We start from the raw sequence: 20,573 nt of genomic DNA, 5'->3' as shown, positions 1-20,573 counted from the left end.
TTTTGAATTTCAGGTTTTTACCTTTTTGTGGAAGTACTTTAACCATTTTGATTCCCTCCTCTGCTTGCATGAGTGAATTAGTCAGTGAATCATGACTGACGGATGATGATGTCTGCGCTTGCTGAGTTATAGTTACTATAGTTCCAAGGACCATGAATATGTAGATGGTTAAAAGTAACAACGCCTCCAAACTATGGTCTGGGAGATTGTGAATGTGTTCCCTTCTCCTTTCTTTTCATGCTTTTCATAATTGTAGTTTGCCATGATACGTGGTTGAGGAAATTATTGCTAGCGTTATCCAAGAATGCCCTTCAAGCTATGGTTTGCAAACCCACTTGAAATCACGGTTTCAGATCATGATTTGGAGGCAGTTTCTGGTTTACACTAGCCACAGTTTGCCTGATTCAGATGTCATAGCAGTCTGTGGTCTGGAAGGAAGTAGGCATCCATGAGAAAAAAGGGAGGGGAGAGAACAGAAGGTGAGAACCACCTGGTGATGTGAGGAAGGGGATGTAGACATCTGGGCAACTCTGGGTGAATTGGGACCCCAGCAGTGCAGGATTTGGGCCCTGGTCTTGAGGTTCATGACACACCCTTCTATATTTTGGAGACTCTAGAATGTGATGCCTAAATTCAGCTAGTCTGATAACTGATGAAAATATTGCACGAGCAATTTGATCACCCATAGTTATAAGTGGTTCATAGGAAAGTGCCCCATGGCGTTACCACACGTGGCAGGGCCTTTTCACTGGTGACACCCTGGCTGTGGAACTCTCTCCCAGTAGAGATGCAGCTGTCCCCCACACTGTGGTCATTTAGGCACCAGTTAAAGACCTATTTTTTGTGTACAGGCTTTGGAGGTATAGGCAAGTGGGAGGAAGTGTGGGATATAAATAAATATAATGTTAAGAGGATGTTCACATAGCTATGGTATTTGTCAGGGCCCTAAAATGCCAATTTGGCATTACATGGCTCTGAAATGCTGATTTGAGTCCTGTAAGCCAAACATGGGAGCGCTTCCTGATAGTGCATTGGTCTTCCTGGAAAACCAGAGATCAGTACAGATGGCACAGTCCTTGAAGAGGCGGGTTCTGCTAAACTCTCTGCAATTTGCTTCCCAACTGTTCAAGCTGTATTTCAGTGCTAAAGCACTGAAACAGGGGCACATGAAGGTTTGATGTCCTCTGAGAAGAAATGCCAATGTAAAGTGGGAGCAAAACACCACACGTGCTAATTATTTTATGCGAAGGATGTGCCCGTTGAAGCCCAGTTTTCTAGGCAATATAAACATAAAATGATCAAAGGGCTGGAGCATCCCCCTATGAGGGAAGGTTACAACAGCTGGGATTGTTTAGCTTGGAAAAAAGGATGGCAAGGGGAGATATGATAGAGGTGTAAAAAATTATTCATGGTATGGAGAATGTGGACAGGGAGACATTTCTCTCCCTCTCTCAAATACTAGAACCTGGTGTCATCCTATGAAGCTGATTGGTGGGAGATTCAGGACAGATAAAAGGAAGGGCTTCTTCACACAGTGCATAGTAAAAATAGAGCTCGCTAGCACAGGATGTAGTGATGGCCACCAACTTGGATGGCTTTAAAAGGGGGTTAGACAAATTCCTGGAGGAAAAGGCTATCAGTGGCTACTAGTCCTGATGGCTATCTGCTACCTCCAGTACCAGAGGCAGTGAGCCTATGTACATCAGTTGCTGGGGAACATGGGTGGGAGGCTGCTATTGCGCTCATGTCCTGCTTGTGGGTGCCTGGTCAACAGCTGATGGACCCTTGGTCTGGTCCAGCAGGGCTCTTCTTATGTTCTTAAACTTTTACCTCCTCTACAGCATTTTTTGTCATCCCTGCCATTCTGTGGAGCTTGGCTAGTTTCTTCCACAAGATGTGTGTCTATGTCTATCTCTCTATGGACCTGCCTGGACTTTACCTAATGTTCTAAATTCTTCTTCCACAGCTTCCAGTTATGGGAGGAGCCTTTATGGACTCGCCCAATGAGGATTTTAGTACAGAATGCTCCTTGTTTAATTCGTCCGCCAATGTCCACGCAGCCACTTCGATGCAGAGCCAGCCAGAAGAGGCATCCCGTTCATCAAACGACACCATTTTGTTATGGATTGCAATAATAGCCACAATTGGGAACATTGTAGTTGTCGGAGTTGTGTATGCCTTTACATTCTGAGAAGAAAAACGGACAACCTGGGCTTCACCGTTGCTCATGAGCATGGATGTGTGCATGTATGTATGCAAATATATATATGCACACATACCTATATAAAAATGTATATTTTTATAAATATATGTAGGTAGATGCTGTTTGTTAACCTAACACCGAGTTTTACAACAGGTGGCAAAACAACAAAAAACAAAACCCTAACCTTTGGGGTTCTTTGTTAATGATGTAGGGATGAAACATCTAATTAACCAACTGAATGTAGATTTAATGAAAATGGCCAGTGTGTGAACTACAATGCACACAAAAGGAAAGCATTTTTTTTTCAGCAAAGGCTCTGTCATTTGCTGACTGTTGAATCTCTTGCTTATCTTTTATTTCTTTTGCAGTTGGGTTTTAGTATCTAATCTTCCCCCTGGATTGGAATTTTCCACATGGATTTGTATATAAATGCTTCCTTGCCCCTTACAAGGAGGACATCTTATTCTCTTGCTCTCCAGAGGCAGGTAAACATCCAGCTCTGTTCTGAATTTATTTAAAAATGGAAAGTGCAACTTTGTTGTCGTTCTTGTCCTCTACAAAGCCCTGCAAGTCAAGTGCATGTTATTCACAGAAATGTCATAACTGACTTCATTGATAGTGGAGGAAACTGGTTTAGTTTTCCAGTGCTTCATCACTGGAAGAAAGAAAATGGTTCAGATTTCTAGAAAGCGTGTGAATTTGAAGACCTTGATTATGGAAGGAAGACTGGAATGGTGGAAGTGCAAGACCTTATAATGGAAAAGAGGTTTGCAATCATATTGTTGATTGGACCTTGTGTTGATCTAGAATGGGAAAACATAAGGACCACTATTTAAGAAAGCCCCCCTCCACACACACACACACACACACACACAAACACACGGGTTCTGGTTTCGTCTATTCCCTATTGTGTGCACCAAAGTTAGATGACATAGAAGAGAATGAGACGTCCTTCTGTGTGTGTCCGTGGCTCTGAAATCAGTTCTATCAGTGCCAGCTCCAGGTCTGGGGCGAATCATCCTCAATGGGCCACCCCCTTCAGTAAGTCTACCTTCTCAGTGCCATTGTCACCAGCTGCTATTGCTTCTCATTTAGTTTCTCATCATTGCTACCACTTATTTGCTTGATAGGCAAAGAGACAGTGAGCAAGGAGGCCATGGCATATCCTGCTCCTCCTTCTCACCACCACCGTTGTCTGGGCCAGAGCGAGAGGGAGGTGAACAAGAAGGTTGTAATGGTGAAAAGGAGGAGTAACTCCAGGGGGCATGTCTCAGTGGGCCCCTGATGGGGTGTGGGCCCACAGCAGGTGCCCAACCATGCCTACCTTTGATACCAGCCTTGATTCCAAACTTTTACCAGCTTCATGGGGATAAGTATATTTAAAAATCTCATGTCAAAAGGGAAGATATATTTTTACTCTATTATTCCTCTGAGCAATTGCTTTTAAGAGTGTCTGCTTACTATTACTATCTGGGCCTCCTTCATACCATAAAAGGATTTTATTTTATTTTTTTTTTTATCAAGGAAGTGTTCCCCTGTGTCCCCTCCATTCTGCCCTCACATTTCAGACCACATGCAATTATTCCATCAGAGTCTCTGTATTTTCTAGCCAACTTGCTGGCTCTATGCCTTTGAGCGGCTACTGTTAGAAGCATTTATGCAAATGTGCTCCCTGCTTAATAACATTAGAATCATTGAGTTGGAATGAACCTGAAGATCATCTAGTCCAACCCCCTGCTGATGCAGCAGGAAATCTACTGCTACAATATCCCTTATATAGAGTCATAGAGTTGGAAGGGACCTATAATTTGTACAAGATACAAAAAAATAATCACAGCAAATGCTCTAAAAATATGCTTCATGGTTGTGCGATTTGCTCTTCCAGTATAACCAAATGTGGGCCTTGAAATCTTGGTGAAATGTTCCCATACTACAGCCATTAATATAAGCCATTAATGATGGTCTGATCCCATAGTTCAGTCTGCAGTTGTTTCACAGAAAAACAGACCCCGAGGTTGCAATCCTGTCCAAAATGTCCTGGGAGAAAGCTACATGGAAGACTGTGACTAAATATTCATGACTAAACACTGTGACTGGAGGGGGGTATCAAGTGGAATGCTTCAGGGTTCAATGCTAGACCCTGTACTCTTCCACATATTTAGAAATGACTTGGAGGAAGAGGTGGGAGAAAAGCTTATCAGATTTGTAGATGACACTGTATTGGGTGGGACAGCAAATACCTTAGAAAACAGAAACAAAATTCAAAGTGATCTTGACAGGTTAGAAAACTGAGCAGAAAATCACAATGAAATTTAACAGAGACAAATGCAGCATTCTTTACTTAGAGAAATCAAATGCATAAGTATAAGATGGGGAATAGCTAGCTTGACAATAGTACATGTGAAAAGAGTCTTGGAGGTTTCGTTGATCACAAGATGAATATGAGTTAGCCATGTGATGTGACTGCAAAAAAGGCAAATGCAATTTTAGATTGCATTAATAGAAGTATAGTTTCTAAATCACAGGAAGCAATAGTTTCACCCCACTCTGCCCTGGTCAGATCTTACCTCAAATACAGTGTCCAATTCTGGACACCACACTTCAAGAAGGATTCAAATAAATTGGAATGAGTTCAGAGAAAGGCAAAAAGATGATCAGAGGACTAGAAACTATGACGTACGAGGAAAGATTGAAGGAACTGGGTAAGTTTAGCCTTGAGAAGAGAAGACTGAAGGGGAATATGATAGCATTCTTTAAGTAACTAAAGGGTTGCCACACAGAAGGGGGCCACAACCTGTTCTCTGTCATCCAAGACTGCAGGACATGATATACTTGGCTTATGTTACAGGAAGGCAGATTTCAGTTGAACATCAGGAAAAACATCCTAACAGTCAGAGCAGCCAGACAGTAGAACCAACTGCCTAGGGAGGTGGAGAGCTCTCTGGAGGTATTCAAGCAAAAACTGGACAGCCATCTGTCACGGATGCTTTCAACTGGATTCCTGCTCCAAGCAGGGGGTTGGACAAAATGGCCTAAATGGTCCCTTCCAACTCTATGATTGTATGATTCTGTTCATAAGATTGGGCTGTGAATCTTCTGTCTCAAATGACTGCAAAGTTAAAGATGGAGGGTCTGCCCTAAAAAAAAAAAAAAAAGACCAAAAACAAAATGGTAGTGCAGCTCGTCCGAAGGCATGGTCTGAAGGCATGTGAAGCAGCCACCTTGCTGAAGCTAAGCAGGTCTGGGTCTGGTCAATGCTTGGAGGGGAGACCACCTGGGAACCACATGTAGCCACCTTGAGCTCCACAATGGAAGAAAGGTGGGATATAAATGTAATAAATAAAAATAAATAAAAAATAAATAAATAGTGGATATCTACAGGCAGCTTCTCAAATACAAGCAGGTATGCATGTGTCTATCTAAGGACCCAGCCTTCAGAGGAATTGCTTGGCAATATCTGTTTCAGGGTGGCCACTTACACGTCAACAAACACATCATCCCCCCAAAAGAGGATGCAGAGTAGCATAATATTTGTATGAGCTAATTCATATCTGTAGATGCAATTTTAGAAATAATTACTGTCGTTTACATCAAAACACAATGGACGCTGCCTGCATGGTTTCTGTTGTGCTTGTGGGACGCACCATTTGTGCAACGGAGCATTTTTATTCAAAAAAAAACCCCGTAAAAGAGCATTTCCACTCATTTCAGGTTATTTTTAGAAGCACCAAAGCCTCATTGTGCAAGCACTGGGTTCCGCAAGCACACAAGCACAATAGGATTCCACCCAATGCATGCACCATAGTGGAGAGGTCTGTGAGCAGGAGACCTGTGTGCCTGCTGCTCAGTGCACTGCCCAGGTACTCAGTGTTGACAGGCAACTCCACAGCCCCTGCTGCCTTTTGTGATAGTTCTTTATCTTCCAGCCAGGCCTGGACTGGACAGCCCTTCAAACAGAGAACGCTTTCAGACAGAAGACTGCGCTCTGACAGCCTTTCAAATAGAGGACTGACTGCTGCAAAGTAGGGCACGTGGCCAATTCACATGTGTCCTGTTCCAATATGTTCCAACCACTCCCAAGTACCTACAATTTAGCCTATTATGCAAAGCTGAATTTCCCCAACTTCCTCACCGCTTCCCATTTTGGAACACTAACAGAAAGTAAATGAGTTCAATTTCATGCCCCTGAGAGTTTTTCAAGAGCAGTGCTGGCTTCATACTTATATCAGCTGGGTATTCATAGGGGTTCCAGCAGCTCTGTGAAGATTCCGTAGCCATACCACATCTTGCTGTGAAAACTATATTTGCATGTCCAGTAATGGAGAAAATCATTTTGACGTGGTCACACCCAGTTGTACTTTGTTTCATTCGATGCGCTTCCAGTGCTACTTGATGGATGTGCTAATGCAATGCTTTGCTTGTACTAATTTGTGGATTTTAATCTAAGCGTAATTAGCAATGTTTGTGTTGGTCTGCCAAAGGATTGAACCCAATTTTAAAAGAACACTCAACCTTGAAAGGAGCAGACAAGAACTAACTGGGGGTGGGGACAGGTGAAACCAGACAGTATTTAAAAGAGGGTGAGAAAAATAATTGTTTTTTATTATTTATTTATTTCATTTATATCCCAACATTTTTCCTCCTTAAGGAACCCAAGATGGCATACATAGACCTCCTCCTCCTCCATTTTATCCTCACAACAACAACCCTGTGAGGTGGGTTGGACTGAGAGCCTGTGACGGGCCCAAATTCACCCAATGAGCTTCCATGGCCGAGTGGGGACTAAAACCCGGATCTCTCGACACCCAGTCCAACACTCTAGCCGCTACACCACACTGGCTCTCTTTAATCTTATACAATAATCTTATACAAGGTGTGTAATGATTTCAAAATGAAGCGGGAAGAGTTTCTCTCTCTCTCTAGTGCAGTTACCATATCCACAGTTCGGTGTTATATTAGTAATAGTCTTGTATTAACTTGATAACAGTAATTGCCTTGAGACACAGATTTGAGTAACTGCTGGCTTTCAGATTTCCAAAATGGTCAATAGTTCATTTTTCCCAGTATGCTCTGGTGCAGCCTGTGGCCTTATGTACTGGGCATAATCTAACCCAGCCTTCCCCAGTCTGGTGCCTTTTTATTCTCCTAGGCTTTTTTAGTCCTTCAGGGTTTTTTTTTAATGTATTATTGCTTTTTCAGATCTTTACATTCCTGCCGGCTTTTACTCTGGTATGAGTCTGTTTTAAACATTTAAAGAGCTTTATATTATGTTTATTACGTAGTATTTTATGGTTTTAAGTTTTGTGAACTGCCCAGAGAGCTTTGGCTATTAGGCAGTATAGAAATCTAATTAATAAATAAAAAATACGTTTAGTAAGTACTCTTGTAAATTCCCTTTTAAACAACTGGGGCAAAAGGAGATATAAAGAAGCCAAAACAGTATTTGTAATTGGGCAAGTTAATGGTTGCTAGTCAGTGGCTAGACGGCCATAGGGTATGTTGTTTTCCAGGAACCAACCTCGGAGCCTGTGCTCCAACGTCAGTTTTTGGAGACCCGACCTTCCCCCCTCCTGCTCTGCCTCACGGGCAGCGTCGAACAGCCCCGTGCTCCACACTCCAAAGAGGAGCATGGAGCAGCTAAAACGGGGCGTTCCAAGGGGGCATTCTGGGGCAGGGAAGGTGGAAATGCCGACACGACACATCCAACATGTTGTCTGACCCCCGCTTCCCTTACTCTGCCTTCCCGCAGCTAGACAGCCAAAATCAGCTGTCTAGCCACAAATGCAGGGCAGGAGAAGCATGGAGGGAACAATCCCCTCCATGCTTCTCCTGCCCTGCATTGGATAGGCGGTCGCCTCTGGGTTTGGAGGCACTGCCTATCCCCATAGGATTGTGCCCTAAGTCGGAGTTTTGGTGATAATATTTTATTGATTGGTGATTAGATTTATAAATTGCTCCTTCTGCCCATCAGGAACCTGGGGCAATGTACAATAATAATAAAAAATTAAAACTTCACATAAAACCATGAAACACAGGAGCAGAATACAATAAAATAAGAGTGGCTTTAAAATTAAAGCTGAATACTGACAAAACAGTGACAGCCTCATGGGAAAAAAAACAGTATCTACTGCCAGTTTAAAGTAAAACAAGAAAGTGAGTTCCACAATCAAGGTGTTACTACCAAAAAGGCCCTGGCTGGGGTACTTGCCCACCTAACCTTTCTATGATCGCAAGCATAGAGAATTCTGTTACATTCTCATAGAGAATTCTATTACATAGAATAGAAAAACAACACCAACTAAGGAACAGTAATGTGTAGCCTGCCTCGTTATCTGTATGTCACAAACCCTTTGCATTTTAATTCATGAAGACTCCTTGTGGCACCAAAGTTGGTGCAATAAATGATCACTTATGGCCCAATACATGCCCTGCTTTGTTCTCCCATTCTTTGTTGAAACCAACATACCGGTCATAATCGACAGAGCTCTGTATGCATGGTGAACATGTTAAGTACTTACTTGAATGAAAGGTGAGTTGGCATCTTTCAGGGGATGTCAGTCTTTAGCTGATAACTTCTTGCTGACATTTACTAACCTCAAAATGGCTGCAAACTGATCATCCATGTATTGGCAGTGACAAAATTAAAGTTTCCACAGGGTAGCTGCATTAGTCTATTGCACCCAAAACAACAAAGAGTCTTCTGAGACCTTAAAGGCTAACAAAATTATTCTGGCATAACTTTTGTAGACTTTTTCAGTGATCTATTGTGTCTGTTTCCCTCTCCTATGAAAATTTCCTCTTCAATATCCTGGGGAGATTCAAAATCTTAATAACTTCTTTGCATTCTCCTGCAGGGGATTGAGAGTTATTAATCTGTAATGCTACTCTGTTTTCACACCATGTGTCTGAAAATGTAATTTCACCTAGTTTCCTGCAGCAAATCAGAGAACTGGAGCTGTGAAATGAATTAAGAAGGAAAGCAGGATTTTTAAGCAGGAGTTTAAGGAAGGTATAGCTGAGGCACAAGGAACAAAACTCTTTTTGCATTTGGAGTCCTCACATTTTGAAATTACATTTTAATGCTTACTTAGGGGATGAAGAGTTACCCATATTTATAGTAATATTATGAATGGTCATAGTTATAAAAGGGATAGCAAATATATGTTAGCAGGCATTGTGCCAACTCCTTGTAGGAAGAGCATAAGGTTTTAAGGTTAAAGTCATAGAATTGGAAGATGCAAAATCCCATCTAGTCTAACCCCACCCTTAAGGCAGAAATATTAATAGATTCATAGAATTTTAGGCTTGGATGACCTTCGAAGCATCTACTCCAACCCCCCCTGTTCAGTGCAGGAATCTTGCAACCACAGCATCCCTGACCGCTTCTGCTTAAATACCTCCAGCGAAGATAACCCACCACCTCCTGAGGTAGTCTGCTCCCAGCCTTAGGGCATTTCTCCTCATACTTAGCCGAACTCTGCTTCCCTGCCATTTCCACCCATTCTTTCTAAACCTGCTGTCCAAAAAAAAAAGAGAACAAGCGTACAAAATTATGCATGGTGTGGAGAATGTGGATAGGGAAATATCTTTCTCCCTCTCTCATAGTACTAGGACCTGGGGTCATCCCATGAAGCTGATGGGTGGGAGATTCGGGACAGGTAAAAGCAATCACTTCTATACACAATGCAGATTTTAAGTATGGAATTTGCTACCACAGGATGTAGTGATGGCCACCAATTTGGATGGCTTTAAAAGGGGGTTGGACAAATTCCTGGAGGAAATGGCTACTAGTCCTGATGGCTACGTGCTACCTCCAGTACCAGAGGCAGTGGGCATATGTACACCAGCTGCTGGGGAACCTGGGTGGGAGGGTGCTGTTGTGCTCATGTCCTGCTTGTGCCTGGTCAACAGCTGCTTGGCCACTGTGTGAACAGAATGCTGGATTGGATGGACCCTTGGTCCATTACAGCAGGGCTCTTCTTATGTGCTTAAGTCTGTTTTCAACCTAGATCAACCCACACAGTGTGCTGAAGCACGACGAACTGCACTCTCATGGGAATAAGCTCTATTGAAATCAGTGGGCCTTCTTTCTGAATAAACCCACTTAGGATCATGCTACAGTCAAATGAGTGCCAAGCCACATGATATTCACAGAGTTCTTCAAACTAAATCAGCCCTTTGAAACTCACAGTCTTGTGTGCCATCTTTAGTGTAAAGCAGTTTCCACTGTGACCTGATGCAAAATCAAATTCTGGATGGATGCGCAGTGTCAGAAGCATGCATCCCACAGACTTGTTAGAATTCTGAGTGTCTCACCATTCTTTTATTTTTTTTTAACCTTCCTAGGATAAAGCTGAAAATGTGATGGGAAAGATAAAATCCAGTATGTCACAGTGCTGAACAAGTTGCCAGCCCTTGCCTTAAAGCCAGACTGAAGAATCACAAAGAATCACAAATCCCACACTGGAGGCATTCAAGACAAGGCTGGACAGCCATCTGTCAGGGATGCTCTGACTTAGATTCCTGCATTGAGCAGCGGGTTGGACTCAATGTCCTTGTAGGCCCCTTCCAACCCTACTATTCTAGAATTCTAGGATATTTCCTTATGGGTAATCCTGCGTGTCCACATGTAATGAAATCTCCCGTAGGAATTTTCATTGTGCTCTTATTTAGCATGGGTGATGAAAACAAACAAGCTTCTGTTGCACCTTCTCCTGCAGTAGGCTAGGCTGACCCAGCTAGGATTCATGTATCTGACAGGAATGGCAGAATGGTTAATCCCACTGTGTTTGACGGGTCTTAGTCATAGACTAAGTGTGCATAGGATTGCAGCCTGAGCCAATTGCATTAATTGTGAAAGCTAAAGAAAGTGCAATTTCCTCTTGTGTATTTGTGCTATTCTGCTATATCACAGTGCCACCTAGAGATTATGTAGCAGAAAAGTAGGAAAGGAAACACGCTTTGTGTAGTATTTGGATCTTAATTCCTGGATGAAATTGAAAGTAGATGCAGCAGATTAACAGCTGATTAACAGCCTCCTGTAGAAAACCTCTTGAAATCAGCAGAGGTTCAGGTATTACCCCACAAAAGCACCAAAAAGAGAATTCTTGAATGGTCTACACTAAGATACATACATTGCAAGCATTTCCCAAAAATATGAAGGAAGGAAGTGTAAGTCATTCATGCATCCTCAATAATTCCATATCGTCTTCAAAGCTCATGCATATACCATATGGTCCTCAATTGGTCATGATTCCTAATGACTTGCTTACAACAAGAGCTCATGACAGATCCCTCTACCTCTCCTCCAAAGCAATTGCTCAAAAATACTAGCATGTCTATAATTTGTCCTGAACGTTGTTATGCCTCCATTGGGCTTGGTCTACATGGTACAGTCTTCAAATGGAGGCCTTCTCAAAAGAGCCATTTCCCAGCAGGTAGTCTAGACAGCAGCTGTAATGTGGGAACTACATGGATCACTTTCCTTCTGTGTGGAGAACCTCAGACATCCCTGGCAGCAACTGTCCATGGTGTGTAGACTCCCCATACACAATAGGAGTGGTCACTTTGCTGATGAATATGTCGGTGGACTCTCTGAATGCAGAGCAGGAGAAGCGCAGAGGAGACGATCCCCTCCATGCTTCTCCTGCCCTGCATTGGATAAGTGGTCGCCTCCGAGTTCGGAGGCAGCCACCTGTCTCCATAGGATTGCGCCCTAAAGGAGCTATCCAAGGTGCTGAACACTTTTGGGGAATAGGGTTCAGCACCTTGGATAACTCCTTTAGAAGTCTGGCTGGTTCTGACTGAAACCTGGAATGGATGTATGGCCCCACCGAAATTGGAGCCACGAGCCTCCACTGGCTGCTTGCAGTATCAGTTTGATTCTTTTATAAATCTCTGCAAGGACTGGGTTTTTTAGAAACTAAAATCATTTGATATTTTGAAACCTCACTCATATAAATAAGAACCAGTTGTTTTTGATAGCTGTGAACAAGTGGTAGGTGATGTAGCAAATCGATTGTAGCTTTGCCCTCTCCAATTCCACTCCTTCAGAGCTTGACAACAACATTTGAACCAAAGCTTCCTTAAGATGATGCAGTCTTGGTGCGAAGCGGTCAAGTTCTGGTTTAGACATTAAGCAAAATATTGATGTAAATTTTGTAATGTGGATAGTTCTATGGTAGGTATATTGTTCATTATTTATACGGAACTATTTTGCAAGTCTTCGGGTGTTCTCTCTCTCTCTCTCTCTCTCTCTCTCTCTCTCTCTCTCCATTCTTTTACAAACTGCTGGAATTTGTTCAAATGTTTATGAGGCTTTGCACAAAATGCCATCATTTTGCAAAGCACAGCCTTCCTGCTTTTCTTAGCACACACTCCACTGCAGTGTGTGCTGAGATGAAAACCCTCTGGCAGCGATTGGTTGGGGTGCCCTAATGCTACTGAGAGATAGGCAGACAAGAGGGTCTCTGGATGCCATTGGCTGAGTTGCTCTGAAGCTACAGAATGGCAGGCAGGCATGGTGTCAGCATGTGACATGTTCAGGTAGCTGTTGGGGTCCCAGCACCCTAGCAAAGCCCACCGCGAACACCTGCCCTAAGCCTCCAATACATTTACATATTTGTTTTTCCTATCACTCCAATGAAGGTGAAGCAACTGGGTTTTGTAACTGCAATTTTAATTTCCCATAAGGACCTTGCTGTAGCGTCACTTCAATGCATTGTGGGAAATTGAAACGGTGGCTCCAAGTCCTGTCTATCTGTTGCTCATTGGAGCATTATACCACTGCTGCCTTCTGCCTTCATTGTCAGCTAAGCCTACTAGGGGGACCTACTGATGAAAGGGGATCACCAGATGGCACTTTGCCAAGGGCCCTCTCAAACCTACCCCTGATTCTGGTGGCAGGTCAGGTCGGAGGGCCTACTGGAAGGAGGGGTAGATAAAGCAGGCCTTTCTTCCTCCTCAACACCTAGGGAAACAGAGAACTGAAAGGCAGAGTGGCCTAAGGGAATGAGAAGCAAAGGAATCTGAAAGAGAACTGGGTGGAGAGGGGAAATGCACATAGCCAGGAGCTGCAGAGATAAAGGTTGAAGTTTACATATTGATCTGAAATAACCAGCTAGATCCTTCTATCCAGAGTCTTGTGATGAAATCGTTATTTATATGCTCTCTCTTTGATACTCTTTTCCTTATGCTACTTGGTTTCTTTGGAAAGACCAACAATTGTACTCTTTTTATCTTGTACCAATTGTTCTACAGAAACTTTTATTCTTGTAATAAATTGTCCTTGATATGTGGGGTTACCAAACAGAGGATAAAATATCAGAAAGAGTTCTGTATTTTACTTGAGGTTTGTATAACATCTTGAACTACTCATGACTGGTTTAAGCAAACCAAATATATATTCTTTTTCACTAATACAATGCTCCTTGTTCTTTATGGGCCTCACTGTACATGTAATTATTGTTATTAATTGGGTGGGGTGAAAACTCCCTTTGTTAAAGTACAGTTATATTTGTGATTTTTTAATTAAAAAAACAAATATTAAAGTTATCAATGTTTGCAAATGGTCAGTTCCTTTTCACTTTCTCAAGAAAACTGAGTAGAGATAGAGTTGCTGTTGACCTTAGATTTCAAGGATGGCCATACTTGCCCATTCAAAGACAGAATTTCTCAAACTTCTAATTGCTGAGGCAATTCTTTTTTCCCCTCCCCCAAAATTGTAAGCATGCTTCATTTTTACAAAAGGCATTAAAATATTTGCTTTCGTGCTGTGTAAGAGTAAAAACTGTCCATCCTCCAACAAGTCCACCCCAGTGTTTCTTAAAACCCATACTGACAGTGAAGAGCTCCCAAAGTGTCTCTCTCTAAACTGGTTGATGGTCAGCAAAATGCCAAATTTAGTTCAAGATAACATGATTAGGGCTGGGCATAAATCCCCCACTCCCTACCCCTTCAGTGAACTATTTGTCCCCCATGAATTTGGGAGAGAATATCAGTGACTTGCAGGGCTAAAACACACTGCACTTCAGGATGGGGAGTGCTTACGTTTTGACAAGGTGGTTGGGGGGTATTTGGGGGAGGAAGATGGATGATCCCCATGATAGAAGCAGTGCCTTTTGCCTTGGGGAAGGATTTTCACCTCTCCCAGCCCCAGCCTCCCTCAGAAGTATTTTATAAAAAAGCTGATGCAAAATGATCTCACCTAGCATTAAAAATGGTGCACAATGGAGCATCGAAAACCCAAACTCCACATATACATTGCTGGTGGTCAGCCCTGATGGTGAGTAGCCAGAAAAGATCACTTGGGGTCATGATGGGAAATGCGATGAAATCATCAGTCTGCAGTAGCTGTGGAAAACACACACATTCCTGTTGAGAAAGGGATAGAAAATAAATAACTCTCAATATCATAATGCCTTTATAGAAATCAATGGTACGCCCACACTAGGAATGCTGTGCATAATTCTGGTTGCTCAATGGCAAGCATATCGTAGACCTGAAAATGGTGGAGAAGGGGGTGACCAAATTTGTCAAGAAATGCAGGAAGTTGCTTTATATTCAGCAGTCAGACCGTCGGTCCATCTCCATGTTGTCTACACCAGGGGTGGAGAGCACCATGCCGAATCCCCATCTGCCTTTTTGCAACCTCTTCACTTCCCTGTGAAAGAGGCAGTCAGTTTACAGCCTCTTCCACAGAAATTTTGACAGTTTCAAAGAAATTTCTCAGCATGAGGGCTTCAGCGCTTACCTTACTGCAATGAGTGGATGAGGCCTCTGTACGTGCTCTTTATTTTGCAACGTATGTTCCATTCCCCTGTGCTTTGCGGCCTCCACTTGGAGTGCTGTTGCCTGCTGGGGGAGGTCAACAAAAGCTCACTCAAGTTTTGGGCAGCTTCTCCTTGCCCCACGCAAATGACTGGAGAAATTGCTCCATTCACTTGCATGAGGATGGAGAGAAAGGAAGAGGGAGCAGACGAGCAGTCCGAGACATTTTGCTGCCTGAGGTGAAGGACAAGATGGCGCCCCCTCCCATTCTGTGTACAAAAGCTGACTGGACTGGCAGCTGAATCTTACTCCAACAGCGATGATGGGACAGCATCCTTCGCCACACTTGAAGGCAGCAGGTTAGCTTAGGGGTCACTGAGCAGGTCATGGGACACACAGCTCTCTCCTCCAATGCCTTGATGCCACCTCCCAGTATCTGCCACCTGAAGGAACCACCTCACTCTGCCTACTGGTAGGGCTGGCCCTGGAGGAAGAGAGAAAAGAGAGGGAGAAGCCAGAGAGAGAAAAAGCGCACACACAGGGTGCACATCTTCACACATGCACACACACACGTACACACACAGAGAAGGGGGGATGCTCCCAACATTTTTGAGATTGGCCACCCTACCCTGCGGCAGCAGCAAATTTGTGGTGGTGCCCAGGACACGTTTTCACAATTCCACAGGTTAGGGCCCCTGCACTAATGTATGCCTTGCCTGAACTTTATAGTATGTCTTCACTCACACCTTTAAGATGAATTCATCCCAGACAAATAGCTATGCCATGAGTGAAATCACACTGGGAAATTTTGCTGTAGTTTTTACTAGGATGTGAATACTGATTAACTGGTGGGTCAATGTTTTCTATTGACTACCGATCATTTGACCACAGTGAGATATTGTCAAATAGTTTACAAATCAAAGGATGCCCTTGCGTCCTGCTGCTTACTTGCAGTAGCAAAAACAGGAGGGGGCTCCTTGCTCCCCAGCCATTCAGGACACATGCATATCCTTCATTTAGGAGCAGACACCCCCTGCCCTGCCGTAGAACTCTAACTATATTTAACAACCAACTTCTGCCTTTAGAATCCAAGTGTCTGTTTCATTTCCTTTTAAAGAAACCCTGTAACTGTTTGATCTACCTTGGGGTTCTAGGATAACAGCCAAGCAGAATTGTTTGTATCTCTTGAAGAGATATGGGCAAGCTCTCCAGGACTCTGTTTGGATTGAGCCAGGAAATTGTCAGAAAAAAGTGGAGAACACTAGAGGGGTGTTTCCACCAGCGATTTACTCCGAGCTGGCTGTGTGTTGAGGTTGTTAGGGATACATGACGTTGTGGCCATCCAGCAGCCACCCTGGAGCTTATCAAGGAAAAACCGGATTTCCTGAGACTGCTTAAAGTCCGATTCTTTTCCTTAAGTTGGGTTCTCCTCGGTATAGTTGCTGTGTGCCCCAACCCCCGCATTTACCTCGAGTATGCTAGCCCTACCCAGGGGTGTGCCTTTCACCATGACCCTGGCCAAAGGGTGTTTGCTGTGTGTTTCTCGTCCCTGCACAAACCAATTAGTGTCTCCTCAGAAGTAACTCCCATTGTGCTGAATCAGGCTTGCCCTCTGAATGCCCACATCAGAACTTACAGAGATCCCCCTCAATTGACATGGCACAGTTTAAAGCCCAATTCCCTAAGTGCAGTAAAGCCCGATCTCAAGGCTCCAATTCTCCTTTGTTTGGTTTATTGCTTTAGAAAGTAACTACTTCAACTCTTTGTTATAGAGATTCTGTGGGTTAAAATGGGGGCTGGTTTCCCATCTTTGTGTTCTCCCTCCCCCGCTTTCCCAACACAACCATATGTGTGTCTACTCAGAAGTAACTCCCATTGTGCTCAATGAGGCTTGCTCCTGAAATGCAGGTGCATCTGGACTTTCAGACGAAAGGAAAAAGCGTGGAGGGGGGGAAGCCTCTCTTATTGGTTGAGCAGCTCCTGCCAGTCAGATGACGTTCACTCCAAACCCCACCCCCACCTGGAAGTATGTTCTGTGAAGTGATTTTCACGGGTGCCGAGAACCTGCTCATGGAGCCCTGCATGGACCAAAGCGGAGCAAAGCTGATTCCTTTTAAAAATCTGCTACTCCTCCATTCACTTCTCCTTCTGTTGTCATGGAAACATGGCCTAGGAAAGAACATCTTTCTTGAGAATTCTAAATTTGCTTACAATTGCCATGTTCCACCTCCCATCGAGCCCACAAAATCTGTCCCTTGAGAATTACCAACACCCTATGGTGGCTTTTGTGGCACTTTCCTTTTCTCCACCCCCCCCTCCTTCTCTTTTATTCCTCCCCCATTTTGCTGTTCTAGTGGTTGTTCCAGTATGATCCAGAGAATTCTGGGTAGTAATTCTCACCTCACTTTTCAGAGGAACATTCTGAGTTGCCAAGGTTCGTCTTCCAATCCATGGAATTGCAAAATTTGGCAACCTCTCTGATTCAGATTATTTTATATTTGAATTACTCTATCATCCAGCTGTTTATCTAAAATGTTTCCTAACATTGTGCAGATGAAAAGGCAGAGCTATATCAACAGGAGCAGGGTTGATTCTGGATGGCAGCTGTTGGGAAGGGCAGGGAGCTGATTTGGCTCCCATCCCAATGCTGTGTCCTGATGTCCCCCTTTATTTTTGTCCATAGGAGTGAATGAGAGCCTAAGGCAGTACACGTGAGGACACTGTTGGGGTGAGGGCACCCAACACAGTTGGTGGTGCTCCACCCCCAACACAGGATGCCCCAGGCTCCATTGACAAGGTTCCTGCAAGAGATGCAAAGTGTATCTGCATACAGAACATGCATAAAATGTGCTGTAGTCCCAGGGAGCTGACTTTATCATATATAACCCCTCCCTCCATGCTTGCCCATCATTAACATGAGTGTGGCATGTTGCTACTAATTAATAATGTCATTCAACTACAACAGCATTTAGCTAAACTACCTCCCTGCTCTCTAATCAGCACACACAAATTACGTGACATGTTGATAACATCTTTCTTTTCCCTACCCATACACACACACACACACACACACACACACACACAGGGTATTGCTACATTTTAGACTATATTACATGACAATTCCTTGACTATACAAAGGATTTTCACAAAAGGGCTTGCCAAACCTCACTAATGCTGGAATTGCTCCCTTCTTATGCTGTTCTAGATATGGGTGAAATTAAATGTTAGTCTACAATTTTGTTAGTGCCACTTATTGCAGGCCATAAGCCCCACCAGCACTCACCCTACAGTGGGGTGGGAAAACATTTTCCTATGAAGGACCTTGATCCAAGTCCCAGCCCATTACACCCTTTGGGGGGAAACCAATACATGCCTTAAAATTCAGGTCTTGTTGCTTTGTACTACCTTTCCATACCATCCTGCCTGCTCCCTAAGACCAGGAGAGGTACCTCTCAGTGTCCCACCTAGAGTGAAGACACGGTTGATGGCCAGAAGAGATAGGGCCTTCTCAGTGGCTGCACCAATACTGTGGAATGCCTTGTTCTGTGAGGAGCAGATGATTCCCTCTCTGACTGTCTTTTACTGGTTGATAAAGGCATTTTTATTCTGGCAGGCTTTTTCCTGCTAAGGATTTGCTGTTTTATGTAGCGATTATGTGTTATCTGTGGTCTCTGCTTCTGTTGTGTTCTTACGATATTTTATGACATTGTGATTTTAAATCATTGTAAGCCACTCTGTCTTCTAGTACAACAGCCTGTTTCCCATGCAGATGCTCCCCGCTTACCATTTGGGTGTCAGATTCTACCTTCTGGTGTCTGCAGAAGAGTGATTTAATTCTACAGGGTCAGAATCTTCCCAACAATTTCAGCTTAACTACCACTTACTGTCTCGGAGTTATGGAGCTACTACATCAAGTAAAATTCCATAGATACAATAACTGTCAAGGTAACACAAGTCTATTCCTCCTTCCTATGTTGCCCCGGCGTGGGCATTGAACTCTTAGGTTAGAGCTGCCAAGATAGTGATAAATGAGATTCAAAGGTTTACTTACAAGGAGACTTTATTGGGTAACTTACAGCACACAGGCGTACCAAATGGTTGGATCAGATAGCTTCTCTGAACCTAGAACTATCGGGTACAATGGGTTTTATACAATACATGTTAGCAATAAGACAGCATAACAGCAGCAAGCACCCCTAGCATTCATTCCCAGCATAGACTAACAGCATTAGGTTCTCAGCACAGCCACCTGTATCTCAGCATAAACACATAACTTCACTTCCCAGGCACTGCCTGATAAGGCCTTGTAGCATTCATTAGTATGGAATGTGCTGGGGCTGTTGTCAGTCTTTTGACTCATCTGCACATGCTCAGAGGCTTACTAACAAGGGAATTGCACCAATAATGAACTTAAGCAAGCATTGTGGATCTCTAGGCCCCTCTAACACTATAAATGACTTGGCTACACTCCTGGGGCCAATGCACCTCCTTCCCTCTCATTTTGTTTTTTTGTAAAGGTCTAGTTAGGCTTAATTTGCTGTTCTGTATCACAAACATCTGCTGCTCCTTTCTGTATTCTGGTGCCAGAACCAAAACAGAAGTTATGCATTAAAAGTTGCATCACCAGCTGTAAATTGCTGTTTGTTTCAACCAGCTGACACTTTTTTTCCTTTCTTGTTTAAAGAAGCGGCACATTTTCATTAAGGGAGCAGCTTACATTTGTATTGTGGGTGCATATTTCTTGAGACATACAAGAAATGCTGTTTTTATTTAACTATGGCAGACCCTAGTAACAAGACATTGCTCTCTCCAACAAGCACAAGTCTGAAGCCTGCTTTTTTTTTTTAGCCTGTGCTCTCCAATGCTATACAAGTACCCTCCCCCCTGCCTTTTTGAAGCAACAGTGATATCAATCTTTCTGCAGCTACCTCAAATATGTTAAGAAGAAGAAGAAGAAGAGGAGGAGGAGGAGGAGGAGGAGGAGGGGAGAGGGAGGAGGAGGAGGGGAGGAGGAGGAGGAGAAGAAGAGGAGGAGGAGAAGGAGAAGAAGAAGAGGAGGAGGAGGAGGAGGAGGAGAAGGAGAAGAGGAGGAGGAGGAGGAGGAGGGGAGAGGGAGGAGGAGGAGGGGAGGAGGAGAAGGAGAAGAAGAGGAGGAGGAGGAGGAGGAGAAGGAGAAAAAGAAGAAGAAGAGGAGGAGGAGGAGAAGAAGAAGAAGAAGAGGAGGAGGAGGAGGAGGAGAGGAGGAGGAGGAGGAGAAGAAGAGGAGGAGGAGGAGGAGGAGGAGGAGGAGGAGAAGAAGAGGAGGAGGAGGAGGAGGAGGAGAAGAGGAGGAGGAGGAGGAGGAGGAGGAGGAGGGGAGGAGGAGGGGAGAGGAGGAGGAGGAGGAGGGGAGGAGGAGGAGGAGGAGGAGGAGAAGAGGAGGAGGAGGAGGGGAGAGGGAGGAGGAGGAGGGGAGGAGGAGGAGGAGAAGAAGAGGAGGAGGAGGAGGAGGAGGGGAGGAGGAGGAGGAGGAGGGGAGGAGGAGAAGGAGAAGAAGAGGAGGAGGAGGAGAAGGAGAAGAAGAAGGAGAAGAGGAGGAGGAGGAGGAGAAGAAGAAGAGGAG

The 20,573-nt window shown here is 43.9% G+C and overlaps 1 protein-coding gene across 2 annotated transcripts in view; it reads left to right on the top strand.

Moving 5' to 3' along the window:
• The window catches only part of C1H14orf132 (chromosome 1 C14orf132 homolog), a 79,609-nt gene extending 65,844 nt beyond the window's left edge, over positions 1 to 13,765 (top strand). The window contains exons 2-4 of one of the 2 annotated variants that reach the window (XR_014786587.1): positions 1,967 to 2,247; positions 2,572 to 2,688; positions 10,550 to 13,765. Coding sequence is in view for 1 of the 2 variants with exons in the window: in XM_084826801.1 (XP_084682927.1) it covers positions 1,967 to 2,191 (225 nt within the window). In the remaining variant the exon portion in view is untranslated. Of the gene's footprint in view, positions 1 to 1,966; positions 5,343 to 10,549 lie in introns of those variants that run through there. The other variant, XM_084826801.1, reaches the window with a different exon arrangement.
• Positions 13,766 to 20,573: the final 6,808 nt, after the last annotated feature.

Source organism: Heloderma suspectum, chromosome 1 (genome assembly GCF_057233095.1).
Source record: "Heloderma suspectum isolate Gila_16-S chromosome 1, 16-S_ref, whole genome shotgun sequence".
NCBI classification, from domain to species: domain Eukaryota; kingdom Metazoa; phylum Chordata; class Lepidosauria; order Squamata; family Helodermatidae; genus Heloderma; species Heloderma suspectum.
This window is presented reverse-complemented; position numbering and strand designations above follow the sequence as displayed.